This window comes from Mixophyes fleayi, chromosome 9, assembly GCF_038048845.1.
Source record: "Mixophyes fleayi isolate aMixFle1 chromosome 9, aMixFle1.hap1, whole genome shotgun sequence".
Lineage (NCBI taxonomy): Eukaryota > Metazoa > Chordata > Amphibia > Anura > Limnodynastidae > Mixophyes > Mixophyes fleayi.
In genome coordinates this window covers 51,625,183-51,639,264 of record NC_134410.1, presented here as the reverse complement: position 1 = coordinate 51,639,264, position 14,082 = coordinate 51,625,183, and the positions used below count along the sequence as shown (strand labels likewise).

The window sequence follows — 14,082 nt, the reverse complement described above, 5'->3', positions numbered from 1 at the left end:
GAGAGAGTTACGGGGAGTGCATTGCGGACTACCTGCTCAAGCTACGCTAACTTTGGATATATGGAGCCTATTCTTAGTGCCATTGGATCTCAAATAATATAGCTGGATCAGAGAGCTAGACAGCGACAACGCCGACGGGTGGTTGCATCTGACAGGTTTTTTTATATTTACCAGGGCACCCGCCTTCATCGTGACGTGTCCAGAAAACTACCAATAGTATAAAACTGGTTCAGCATAATATGTAAGTAATTGATTGGCATCGTGTTACACCAATCTGTTAATTCAAGAGAAAGGCACCTGTTTAGGGCGTATTTGTCGAGGTTAATTCATGTGTGCTGGCACTTAGTTGCGTCCCACATTCGAATAACCAGGACGTCACATCCACAAAAAATAAAATAAACAAACATCTGCATATTACCACATGTGGCATATTACCACATGAAATTCCAAATATTTTCATGCTGATACATTCATGTTAGGTGATTTTATGTATAAATAAAAGGAGAGACAACAGGAAGTGTTTCTTGTATTCCTAAATTTATTCCTTAAACACTTTATTACCTACATTTAAGTCAAGAATTAAACTGTGAATATTAGTGTAATATAATATGAGATGTTGCTTCATTAATAGTAATACTAAAAGGGAAAAATATATATAGTAATATATAATATTACTATAATTATATATATATATATTTTATTACTATATTATTATATATATATTAATATATAGTATATATTATTATTATATAACATCATGTGAACTTATTTTTGCTTTGTACTGGTTGACATTTACCATCTATTTATAGCCATATTAAGGCACCGGCAATTAATAGTATTGAGTAATACATAAATTGAAGGAGTAATTGAATTTATGGAAATCAAACTGAACAAAACATTTTAATGTACTAAACAGGGAATATACACAATTAAGATATATAGGGTCTAATTCATTACAACATGCAAACCGAGCATATTGTTTTTTAAAAAATGCACAAAAAAAGGAATCGTACATACACGCGTCTGTATTCAACAAGGAGTAGATGTAAAGGTATGTATGATGATGAATATGGGTCTAGGTCTGCGCTTCTCAATAACCTGCAGGATGCATCCAATACATATGTGGCATATAAAGTCCAGAAAACAAAGGAAAAAAGCTATTCCATTAAGGTCACCTGTTAATAATATATTCATTAATGACAAAACATAAAAAAAAACAAAAAACAGTTTTTCTTTTATCAACCCCCATCTCCCCCCAAATGTTTACTGTACATAAATTGAATTTTTACAGTTGCTCCCGATTTCAAACACATGTTCTAGCATGCATGACTTGTCACTATCACTCGGCACTTGCACCAGACCTGTAGCTGATGCACGTGATTCTATAGAAAAACACGTACCTTTGTGATGACCAATGCTTGAATCTGCTGCGTGTGCACTCGAACTTGGCACACCCTTACTGTACATTGACTACATGCATACGTCCATTTCCCTCCCTTTTCCACCCATGAAAAGATAGTAAGGGTCCTTTGCGCTTGAAGATGAATTGGACATTGCTGCAGTCTCTGGGCGTATGCAGAGCGATTTTACGCAAAATAAGGCATATATCGGCATTTACACTTCTTAATGAATCAGGCCCATAATCATTAAATTAACTGACACCAACTTGAATATGTAGTGCCTGTATTGTGATAAGATACAACCTGCTGCAGCTTTTCTTAAGACTCCTCAAAAGCAATTTCACCACTAGGCGGCTGAAGGTTGTAATGTGACTGCATATGAAAGAAGTTATCAACAATAAAAGTTTCTATTGGCTGATGCATAAAGAAATTTGAATTGTTTTGGAGACATAGAAATATTTTACAATATTCTAACAAGTGAAACATTATTTCACTGTTTGCTTTTTTTGTTTGTCTTTCTCTGGATCAACAACAGAATAATATGGGAATGGTAAACTTGTGCCTCCATTGTTACTCTTTAACAATCATAGAACGTATCACCTCCCATTTAAATAGAAATAAAAAAAAATACTATATAATTTCTTCTAAATGAACTATGTCAAATCCTTAATTAATCTAAGGGTTCATAGTCCAGCTGGAGGCCCACAACATTACTCACTGAAGTAACACCTGGCCATACAAGTAAACAAACTGCATGAACAAAATAGAAAAGCAACAACAAAAGTCATTCAAATTCTTACTGGTTTTATTGACAGAAGGGAAACTAAAAACCTTCAGTGTGTTGATGCCTCTTTTTGACTTGATTTGTATATATATCTGAATGCAAAAAATGCAAAATTGAGGGAACAATTCAGGTTCTTACCAAAAGCAAGAACATTTTTTTAGTGATATGTATTTGAAAATGTCATTTAACATTGAAATGATGTCACTTTTATTGCATAAACCATGTTTCAACATGAGGAATGTATGTGGAAATATTAGTCCAAGGGGTATATTTACTAAATTGTGTGTTTTAAAAAGTGGAGATGTTGCCTATAGCAACCAATCAGATTCTAGCTGTCATTTTATAGAATGTACTAAATAAATGATAACTAGAATCCGATTGGTTGCTATAGGCAGCATCTCTACTTTTTCAAAACAGCAATTAAGTAAATATACCCCCAAGTGTGATTTTTACGGGTTTCAACAGATTTTAATAATATGAACTGTAGTAAGCTAGTGTCATAGTTCTTTTCAGGGACTGTTAAACCAGCAGAATAAAACACTTTGCTGCATTATGTGCATGGGTATATGGTAAATGCATGACATATGTTTGTTATGGAAACAAACAAATAAGATCTCGTGCCCATATTCAGCATCTACTGCCTTCACTACATACAGATCTCAGTCAGTCGTAATGAAAGCAGAATTAACTAGTGATATTGATATTACAACCAGACACTATTTTGATTAGTGCAAAATAATGTAGACACATGTTGAAGAGGGTTGTGGGTAAAAAATTTATTAATATACAGATCCATTACTCCTAAACTAATATAAGCAAAGAGGTTCATGCAAAACTTCTAGGAGGGTCACAACATTACAACAAGTGTTGGCCCAAAGGTTCTCAATGACTGAATGGCTTGAGGCTGGCTACACATGGGCACTGTTTGCACTGGCGACTTGTCTGCCCCATGTTCAGCCACTTACTGAATGCAGACACACATCATATGGAATAAGGATCATTGATTCTTGTGTAACAGAGCACAGAGCAATCATACCAAACACTGAATGGACAATGACCACTACTTGGTATGCTTTCTTAGCATGTGAAATAAGGATATCTCATGTCAAGTGAGCTGCACAGCAAGAGGTTGAACATAGCTCAGTTTCACTGCACCACGGACACATACAAAGTATACAAAGCATCATAGATATGCAGTTGCATGGTTATATTCTGGTATATTACCCGCAGTTAGTCACAAAAAAATACTGTAACTTGTTGCTCACAACTAGAAAAGATCTACAATCACACTGGAACTTTTTCAATAGGCCTCAGTGACAATTAGTCACAGATGCCGTTATCCTAATTAATGAAAAATGAACTAACCCTCCACTATTCTCCTTAGCAATACTCCCAGACCTCCTCTAGAGATTTGTAGAGGTGTCTTCTCGTCTTTGTTTTCTATATAAATACTTGCTCCGTGTTCAACCAAGAATTTGGCCTCTTCTAGTCGCTCTTCATCACAGGCAAGATGTCTGAAAGAGAAAGAGCACAATGTTAGTCTGTAATGCTGTTTACTATGGAGAACATTTGGAAAGTTTTCACATTATCATGTAGAACCTGATGTTTTGATGAAGCTGTATACGATACTACACTACACAAAAAGAGGAATAGAATACATGGTCTAGACTTTCAAACTAGAGACTTGAAAATCAACCTCATGTAGCTTAATTTGATTAAACATCATTGATCTGATTAACATATCAGTGCTATTGCAGTTAACCAGCTGAGACTGCTGATGAGAGCGATTAAATGGATAATCAGCATTCAGTGTTACTGGCACTGTCTGAAGGAGAAGCAGCCAACCATTAGATGCATTCAACATCTGTTGTAACTAAGGAAGCATTTTTTAGTGTAGGTTACGCCTTATATTAGTAGGTATCTATTGTTTTGTTTTACTGCACTTTTTCTTTAAGCTTCTTTTGCTCATTGCACCTCTAATACCTCTTTAAATGTATGTTTTATGTTGTGTAGTCAGTATTTCTAAAGATTATCGTGTTTCTATAATAAAAAATAACAATAGCACAGCCATGCAATATGCATTGTTGTGAGGTGTCTAGTATTAAAAAATGACACCCATTATTACAGCAGCTTCTCTGCTATTTGTGTATGGAGCAGGGAAAGGAATTCGGGTCCCAGCAGAGGAACACCAGCTTTACAGGCAAGGGCAAGTTGAATAGTTTTAAAAAACAAAACACCTTCTTAGTAGAATTAGCCTATAAACGCACTCCATGAAACATGAAGGGGGGCTCTTCTAAGAGTTGTGGATTACAAAAATGATGTAAGTGTCAGCAAACAGTTACATGGTGAAAAGATATACAATGGAAAGCAAAGGAAACAATGCAGACTCAAGGGTATAAACTGTAGATGTGGCCCATGTTTATAGCATGCACAGGAGCAGATAATACCCAACATTAACACTTAAATTTTTTCAGGCACAATCCCTTTATTATGTTAGTATCAATATGTGGAATTGCTACTTTCACTTTGGGAATAAGAACTTTTGTAAATGAAAAGAAATATAGTATCTGATATTAAATAACAAAATGTGACAGCAGTAATAAGTGATAAAATATATTTTAAAAAAAACCCCTCAAACACATACCAGGCTTGTTAAGTTAAACAACCGCTTTAAGTAGGAGTATGAAACATTACCATATACCAGAAAAAACTTGATTCAACCTATATGCAAGAATCATAATTAATAAGTAAAATGAAGACTCAAAGAATAATTAGGTACATTAATAACAACTAGGCTAAAATATTATCTAAAGACGATATTTGACTAATCTGCCACAGATCACCTATATGAACAAGCACATAAATAAATACCATCTCCATAAGAGACTCTACAGGTACACAAACATAAACAAGAGTAAAAAAAAAAACTATTGATTATTTCCAACAGTTTTATTCTCCGTTTTTGTGGTAGCTGCTTAATCACCCTTATAATTTCATATTATCACATGAGACACATTTGATAGTTATTGATTTTTAAATTAAATATTTATTAGAGTATTCATCATAATTATTAATTACATATCCCATATGAACTGAATCCACCTTGTCTTTACATCTGATATGGGTTCATATTCATTTAATTATTTGTTATTTAATTTTAGTTGTTCTTTTACTATAGGTTTTGGCTATATCTAAATAACTTACAGAAGTCTGGTATAGGTTTTTAATTCTTTTTCATATATTTCATCACCAATTAGTGCAGGTCAAACATTATTTATACATTCATTTGTACTTTCATTGTACTTTTGAGAAAGGTTAGCACTTATCTTGTTGACATATAAGATTCTTGTTGGTGAGTAGCAGCGCCACTCTAGGTATTCTTGTGGTGAAATGCAATTTGCAACAAATGTACAATAAAAGGTATTTTCCATTTTAAATAACCTTTGAACTAAATATTCTCCTTTTCAAGATACAGTACCTAAGTGACCATAATTTGCACTATTTAGCAGGGTAAAGCCGAGCAGCCCCAGAGCTCATGTGTAGACGTTCTGGCTATATGTGAATGCTGGAACACGTCTAAATAGAGTGAATAGTGAGGTTCTCAAGATAGAGTCCCCCAGCAAAGGACCATTATTGGGAAGGGAGGGTTTTAGTATAGGGGTTATTTAAAGTGAAAAATCCTTTAAAATGTGTTTAAATAACTTTCTTGCCCAAATCTCACTTAATTACTTACAGGGGTGTATTCCCTTCAGTATCTTGTATGTTAGTTGATGCCTTGTGTTTTAGGAGGATTTCAATGATCTTTAGATTGCCCTTGGAAGCTGCACGATGCAGCGGAGTGGACTCCAGTTTGTCCTTTGCGTCAGGTGAGGCGCCATTTTCTAGGAGCAAAACAGCAATCTGCCAAGTAGAAACCCGGGAAATTATACTTTAGAAGCATCATATCAAACAAAAAATACACATATAATTAAATTCAGATGCTGTAAACCAATTGGGCAGCATATTATATATATTATTATAGTTCCTTCTGCTCTGTTCTCATTTACCCCATTTTCCCATATCCTGTCGCTTCCACATTCAAAATATTGTCTGTATACGACCCGCTCATCCTCTCCTGCCTTGATAAATCCTACCACCTTCTAAGATCTACCTTTCTCCTGTGCCATGGCTCATCTCTGGTAACCACCTCTCACTCCTGCCTACAAGACTTCTCCCGTGCTGCTCCCTGCTTATGGAATTCCCTACCGCACTCAATCAGACTTTCCCACGACCTTCAAATCTTTAGACGCTCTTTGAAAACCCATATCTTTTAATGGTGGCGACCTTATCCCCGATAACACTATTCACACTAATGCACCCTCACAACTGTCCCTATCTCAACTCAACATTTGCTCCTTGTGTTTCAGCGGTGCCCTCTTTCCCTTAGAATGTAGGCTCTCTAATGAGCAGGGTCCTTCATACCCTTTGTTTTCATGTCTGCATTTATTTTGTCTACCTTGTATGTCCCTGTTTTATGTATGTACTGTTTTCCCCACTGTCTGGTGCTGCAGAGCCCTGTGGTGCCTCACAAATGTATGATAATAATAATACTACTGCCTGAGCTCCCTCTCACCCATCTTTCCCTACTTCACTCTATCCATGTTGAGACTAATTTTTTTTCTGCCGTCACTCCAGCAAACTCTACCCCGATTCCCCAGTCTACAGAGTCCAATTCAAACTCCGTGCCCTCACTTATTATTATTATTAATGTGCATTTACTTTTGTTAATAGGGCACCACAAACAGTCCACAGCATCGTACAGAGGGCAAACATCAAAATAGTACATGGTAATACAAGACAAAGCAGTAAACAAATAATACAAGTCTCAACACAGCTAAATTAACTTAAATGGGCAATGGAATGCAAGGGGCATATTCAGCACAAGCTGAATCCTGTGCCCATTAGCGTGGGCGTGACTAACAGGATCAGAGCCACTGATAGAGGTGCAACGACAAAGGATGAGAGAGTCACTGTTATAAAGTCCTCAGCCACTTCTCAACCTACGTTTCCAAGCTTCTTACTTCACACTCTCACCTGCCCTCGCCTCTATGCCAATTTATAACCACATCCCACTCCTGCTTCAAAGACTACTCCCGTGCTACCCCACAACCTATGGAATACACTTCCACCTAGAATCAGACTGTCCAATAACCTCCAATGTTTTAAACACTCCTTAAAACCCACCTGTTCATCAAAGCCCACCAGTCTCCAACCCAATTCCATTCTTGCTGGTCAGACTGTCTAACCCCAAATCACCCCTCAACTCTCACCCTCATCCCTCCAAATTAAGACTCCAAGCTCTCAGAAACAGAGCCCCCAACCCTTTCTTCCTGTTGTCTCCAACATCGTCTACCAATGTGCCCATTTATTATGCTTCTTGCATGTTCTGTATGTTTGTTCTGCATATTCAACCATAAAGAGAAAAAGAAAGAAACTGTGTATAACCGGGGCACTCAATGATTGATTGTGATATAATAAAATATCTTTATTAATCTGTATTTTAAAAAAACTCTTTATAACTCATATTGATATCCATGACTTGTAGGAAAAATTTTAAATGTGTTGAATGAAAAATGTCCCAATAAATAAATTGATACAATTAAAATGGTAGTAATCTACCACCCTGCCACGTTGTGGTCATAAGATTCAGTACATTTTTGATAACACAATGAATTTTAAGTTGTTGCTCTTTATTAAACAAATCCAAATTATCTGCTTATGTCACACTTTATTATAAAGATTTATGTTGTCAAAAGCATGTCTCCATCTTATTGATTTGATTCCCAATTATTTATCTTGTGGACTGAACATATATATGGGTAGATCCCATGATTTATGTGTAATAAGTTACACTATTATGATATGGCATATGTTCCTCTACATTATTCAGGCAGTTTATAGTCATGCAGTTCAGCAACGCAACTATAGGGAGTTATATACATGTACCTTGGTATCCAACAAATCCAATTTATATCCTGATTATGTATATAATCCCTTTGATTATAAGTTAAGTTGCCTACTAGCTGTAGTAGATATGAAAATATATCTCGTTAGTGACCATCACAATTACCCTTGCATAAGTTGCTGCTTCCTGTGTCAACATATACACCGCTACCCACGCATGCTTATGTAGCCAATCACCATTCAGTCTTAATATAGTTGTAAACCCACTCATTTGAATACACCATTAAGCTAAACTATATTTGTAATACACTATGAGCTGGATAGTAACTTTTCCTAGAGCATATGCCAGCGAACGCAGCATCCACCGATGCGCATTTCGCTATGAGCTTTAACCAGGCAATGTGGATTGGTTTAATCATACACAGAAGCGGGACCAGTGATGTCACAAACTTATTCTCTGCTTTTTGACCTGTATCAGATCCCATCAAGAAAGACACTGTCATAAAGTTGTGAGAATACTACAGCTGTCTGTACTGTAGGGGGGAGGTAATCATTTACTTTTTTCTTTATGAAGCTGCAGTGTAAGTCGGGTGATGCATTGCATTTTTAATTCATTTTGGGGTTTAGTGGCCAGTTAAGTTCAAAAGACAAAACATCTTTTTCACAAAAATATGCCAGAATTCAGTCCAAAATGTATAAATAGGCTGCATCACAAGTTAAAGGAGATGGCCATAGTCAAAGATGGTGGTAACTTCCTTTGGCTTTGAAATGACCATTTATGATGTACCTGCTACACGACTAGATTCTGAGCACATAAGATATTTAAGATATGATTAAAGGTCTACAAACAGTTTCAAAGGAAAACTAAGGGGAATTTATATAGAAAAGTATGTGTAGGAATGCATTTGGAGGTAGATGAAAAAGCAAATGAAAACTACAATGGACTAGTAGCATCCACACAAATACATAAGGAAAATACACAAACGTCAGTATTGATGGATTCTTGGGGGGGTTACAAAATGTGTGCCTATTACAGGGTCTTCATTGACACAAGAAAAATGTGGACTTCAAGGAAATACAGTCATTTCAGCACATAAAAAATACCTCATACTTGTTCTTGGATGCGGCATAGTGCAAAGGGGTACAACCATTCTGATTGGAAGCATTCACTTGAGCTCCTCTCGCAATTAGGGCTCTCACTATATCAGTGCGCCCAGCGGAGGCAGCAATGTGTAGAGGAGTCCAACCTACCTGAGAAAACAGAAAGAACACTGAGGTTTACCTTTGGTGGACATTTCACTTGTAAGTTAATTAGAGGGCAAGGTCAATTATTTTCTAAAGAAATTCCTTGCCTCATAACATTAGACATACTTTCTAATAGTGAACCTAACAGTTGAAAGTCTTATTACGTGTACATTTAAACACCATACTAAGCCACATATGGATCTCCCCCATTTGGACAGCACTGCGTCATTTTGGTCAACATTAATGCCCGAAGAACCTAGCCAATGGCAAATGGGGTATTCAGTCCCTAAAGGGAAAAAATATACTGGCCATAGTTATCAATATCACTAGCTATTACTCAAAAAAGCTGCCTAACAAAATTAAATAAGAAATATTGCAGATAATAGACACAGGCATTATCTTGCTGCTGTTTTATACCTTTATGTTTTTATTGTTGATCTCTCCAGACCTTGTAGATGTGCGTCAAAACTGTTGCAGCAAAATAATTGTGTGACATGACATAAGTGTTTTGCAGTCACTTTATAAAAAAAAAAAAAAGTAGTAATCAGTGTTTTCCATTCTATATCATGAATCACTAGGGGAGGGTTTCACAGCACTACAATGAAGCATTTTACTTGCTGAAGGAAAGTGTGGCTGTAAAATAATTGTGTGACATAGTCCTAACTAACGTCCCTGGGTAACAGGGCACAAACTCTTAGACTGCACAAAGCTTTGTAAGCACTCTGTTGCCTAGCAGGCTCAGTCTTACATGGCCTAGCCACAATGGACACTACTTACCTGCCGTGGCTACACACATGCATGGTGATCCTCACACAAGTGCCTATAGCAGTTCTGCAATATGGAGCTGGACATTGTCTTGTACTCATGAGAGATGACAGGGGCCAACAGGAGCAGATCCTGAATAAAATATGATTCTGCTGGGCAAAGCTAATTTAATTTCAAGATGTTTGCCTAACAGCAGACAAGCCGGAGTCATCAGTACTTCAGAAGGGCTACCAGTGTACCACAGGCCCCTTACACCACTGCAGTTTGACCTGTTTCTTACCTGGGAAATATTAATGTGACACTGTTCTGGGTCCCACAAGAAGCAGTTCCAAAAAGAATATACTGACAATAAGGGAACCACCACAAACAGATGCTAGGGGGGTAAATGTATCAAGCTGCGAGTTTGAAAAAGTGGAGATGTTGCCTATAGCAACCAGATTATAGTTCATTTATTTCGTACATTCTACAAAATGGCAGCAAGAATCTGATTGGTTGCTATAGGCAACATCTCAACTTCTCAAACCCGCCGGAAACTCGCAGCTCGATACATTTACACCCAGGACTCCACTAGGAGTCATGACCCACAATGCATACATTGTGCTTAACAAAATATACAGAGTATGACTAAATAGTCATTTTACCACTCTTGTTTATTTATATAAAGAAGTACAAATAGAGGAAGCATTGCTATTTATACCTACTAAATCGCTGACTTATAAAGGGTTGCAGCATGTCGTATAGATATTATAATATAATGTTTTAATATGCAGGTGTTTGTGACTTGCAAACACAAATGCATAAGCTTACATTTGACCCAGTTACACAAGACTGATGGCAGCATGTTTCACAATATTAATCTCCACATTGGACCACTTGCTATATGACAACAGATAAGGAGCTCCAGTCCTCTCCACTAATGGCTAATACCACAATTATTGTACAATAATTTTTGGTGCTGCAGTTACTGTTAGGAACTGATGTCTCTTAGAAAATACTGGTAAAACATAAAAGAACAATGTAATTATAAACTAGACAATAATAGTAACATCAACTTACATCATCTTTGTCATTGACTGGAACACCCAGTCGAAGTAAATAATCAGCAACGTCTGTATGTCCCGCGGAACATGCCCAGTGCAGAGGTGTCCTGTCGTCCTGCACCAGGATAGGGGAGGTGACACAAAAGTAAATTGGACATTAGCATCTTTATACAGTACAGCAGTTTTTGTAACTACAAACTAATAAAATTCAACTAGAACATAACTGTAACGAAAACAGGACATTTCAGGATGAAATAGCAAAAGTTTTCATTCAACCACACATCTAGAGTGAAAGGTACTGTAAGTTGTATCCCTAAATAAAGCCCCATTGTAAGTATGTGATACACATCTGTACAAGAATGTACATACAATTCGCAAGAATGACCTGGAAAAAGGGATGTTGCAAAGAAGGGCAACTAAGAATATAAGATTTCAGTTATGAGGAAAGACATTTTTATAAAGTAATGTTTAGGGGAGAATATGAAGCTTGTGCAAAACATTTTTTCTATTTAGTAACAGGTCTCCACCGAGAAGAAAAGGTTGCACTCTGCAGTTGGAAGAATGCAATTCCATCTCCAGTTGCAAGAAGAGTTCTTTACAGTAACTGCAGTGAAACTAAGTAGTACCGTACCAATACAGGTAAATAAAATTATGCGTCTTCCCTGCAAAACAGAAATTGCAAGCCTATTGACATTACCATTTATGACAGCGGGTTTACCTAGGGAGTCCACCTGATTGCCTTAAGCTGCCCATACACAGATATGAGCACTTAACATGGGGACGGAGGTTCTTGGATCTAATTGAAATTTGGCCACATGTGTGCCCTATGGGACACAAGTAATGTGGGCAGATCATAACTGCACATATGTTTAGATCATGGTCATTTCCAACTGTAATTTCTCCCAGTCCTTAACAACATCAGAAACATTCTGCTCAGATGGGTATCAGAATTTATAGTAATTTTGGTCCCATACAAATTGCAATTTTTTTTACCAGATTTGTCAAAACTGACCTAATTGGCTTGCAGAATTGCAGCATGCAGAAACACTATTACTATGTAAGGAACAGTAAATAACAGCAAAGGACATCGCATGCAGCTTATATTAGATATATCATAATTAAAACTGACCAACAAGACTAAAAAAAAAACCACTTGAGACAATCCTTACAGGGTAGTGTTACTATGACACAATTTGCAGGGATCTCATATATAGCTGCCAACATTTTAAAATCACTTCACCAGGCATTCTACTACTGAGTCAGTGCCCCTGATTCAGAATGAGACATATGTCCGTTTGTGTACCATATCTCTGCGTTTTTTGCACTGCACATGCTCAGAAAGTCAACTTACGCAACTACGGCTATTTAAACCTATGACTTTACGCCTGAAGAGGTGTGACAGGGAAGGGAAAGGGTGTTTTAACTTAGACAATGTACAGTAAGGGTGTGTTCAAGCAATTGCGTACGTATTCAGACTAAGAAAAAGTTGTAGATACGACTTATTTGCGGGTGGTAAGGGGCAGGTTTAAGTAGCAGATGATGTTGATGTCACCCAAACTAGCAAACACCTTGTAATTAGAGGTTTGCAAATGATTATCACTTAGTCAATTATTTAAACTTTAGTAGTCTCTAGCCCATAGATTATGATTTCCTTATTGTGTTGAAGCAAAGATAAAACAAAATGTGGTTTTTTTTTGTACACATCAGGAAGTTGTTTCTGCTGTATTCGCTAATGCTGCTCCATAACAGTTGCATTCATAACAAATATAATAAAAGTGTTTTTTTTTTCCATGCTTGCAAGTTGCACATGTGTTTGAAGAGTGTATCTGTTGTCAACTGGACGAATCTGCTCTCGTTCAGACCTGGGCACCTCTTCAATGCTGAATACGACATAGATATGTATACATTTATGTGCAACTTTTTAAATTGCAAGTTACTCTCTGAATCAGGCCCAGTGTGTCTAAGCTCTCAACTTGTGAAATGTCTTGCACAACATTGAAAGACCCCAATTCTCACTATGTTATATTTCCTGAATAATGTCAATTTTTTGAAGTTTAAAGTTTTCTATAATATTAGGCCCAAAATGTAATCCTGTTTAGATTGTAAGGTCCCACAAGCTGCACCCTCCATCAATCTTGTCCACTGTACTTTACAACTTTGCTCTTGCCCTCATGTTCTGTTATGCCGCTATGCTTCCAGCATGTTATTCTCCTTGTCTGTGTGGTGTATTATGTATTCTTTGTTTTTATGCCCTGCTCTCAATTGTATGTTACTGTGGATATATGCAGCACTTTTTAATAAAATAACAATAATAAAAACATGCTTCTAACATGCAGAAAAAGGAGCATATAATAAATGATGATGATATTATTGTGCAGTTCGGAAATATGGAAAAATTCGGGACATTCTTAAAACCTCTATACAGTTCTTGAAATTTAAGGACAGTTGGCAACTATGTATCTATACGGTTTTGGGACTTTTTGAAATGGCTCTCAGTATATTATGTACAGCAGAGGTGTGCCCTCTGGGACCATGCCATGCTGAGACTTGTAGTTCCAAAGCTGGAGAGCCACGGGTTGCCTAAGCTTACCGCACAGTGATTATTGCCAGTAATAGTTAAGATCTGTGTTCTAGGGGTAGAAGACATTTACCTGGTCTGTCCTTGTGGACTGAGACTTATCTGCCAGGATCCTGTTTTTTAACTCTTCCAGTTCTCCCCGGTAAGCCAGGTTACACACCTCCACATCTGAGACCCTCACCTCCTCCATGCTGACAAAGGGAAAGAAGCCGCTTGGCAGAACCAACCAATCACGAAGTCCCAAAACTCTGACGAAAGAATATTGTTTAGACAGTAGCGCGCTGATCTATGGGAATTGTGGTGCTGGCTTCAGGTACGCAGTCATTT

General features: G+C 37.0%; 1 protein-coding gene and 1 long non-coding RNA gene across 2 annotated transcripts in view; one reads left to right on the top strand and one right to left on the bottom strand.

The window, feature by feature from the left end:
* LOC142100654 (uncharacterized) overlaps positions 1-14,082 on the top strand; it is a 289,058-nt gene that overhangs the window by 220,593 nt on the left and 54,383 nt on the right. The window lies entirely within an intron of this gene.
* On the bottom strand, positions 2,936-13,982 carry PSMD10 (proteasome 26S subunit, non-ATPase 10). Its single transcript, XM_075184352.1, has 5 exons — positions 13,829-13,982; positions 11,194-11,292; positions 9,232-9,378; positions 5,918-6,084; positions 2,936-3,698 (listed from the first exon to the last, which is right to left on the bottom strand). The coding sequence occupies exons 1-5, from the start codon at positions 13,943-13,945 to the stop codon at positions 3,545-3,547; spliced, it is 684 nt and encodes a 227-aa protein (XP_075040453.1). The 5' UTR covers positions 13,946-13,982; the 3' UTR covers positions 2,936-3,544.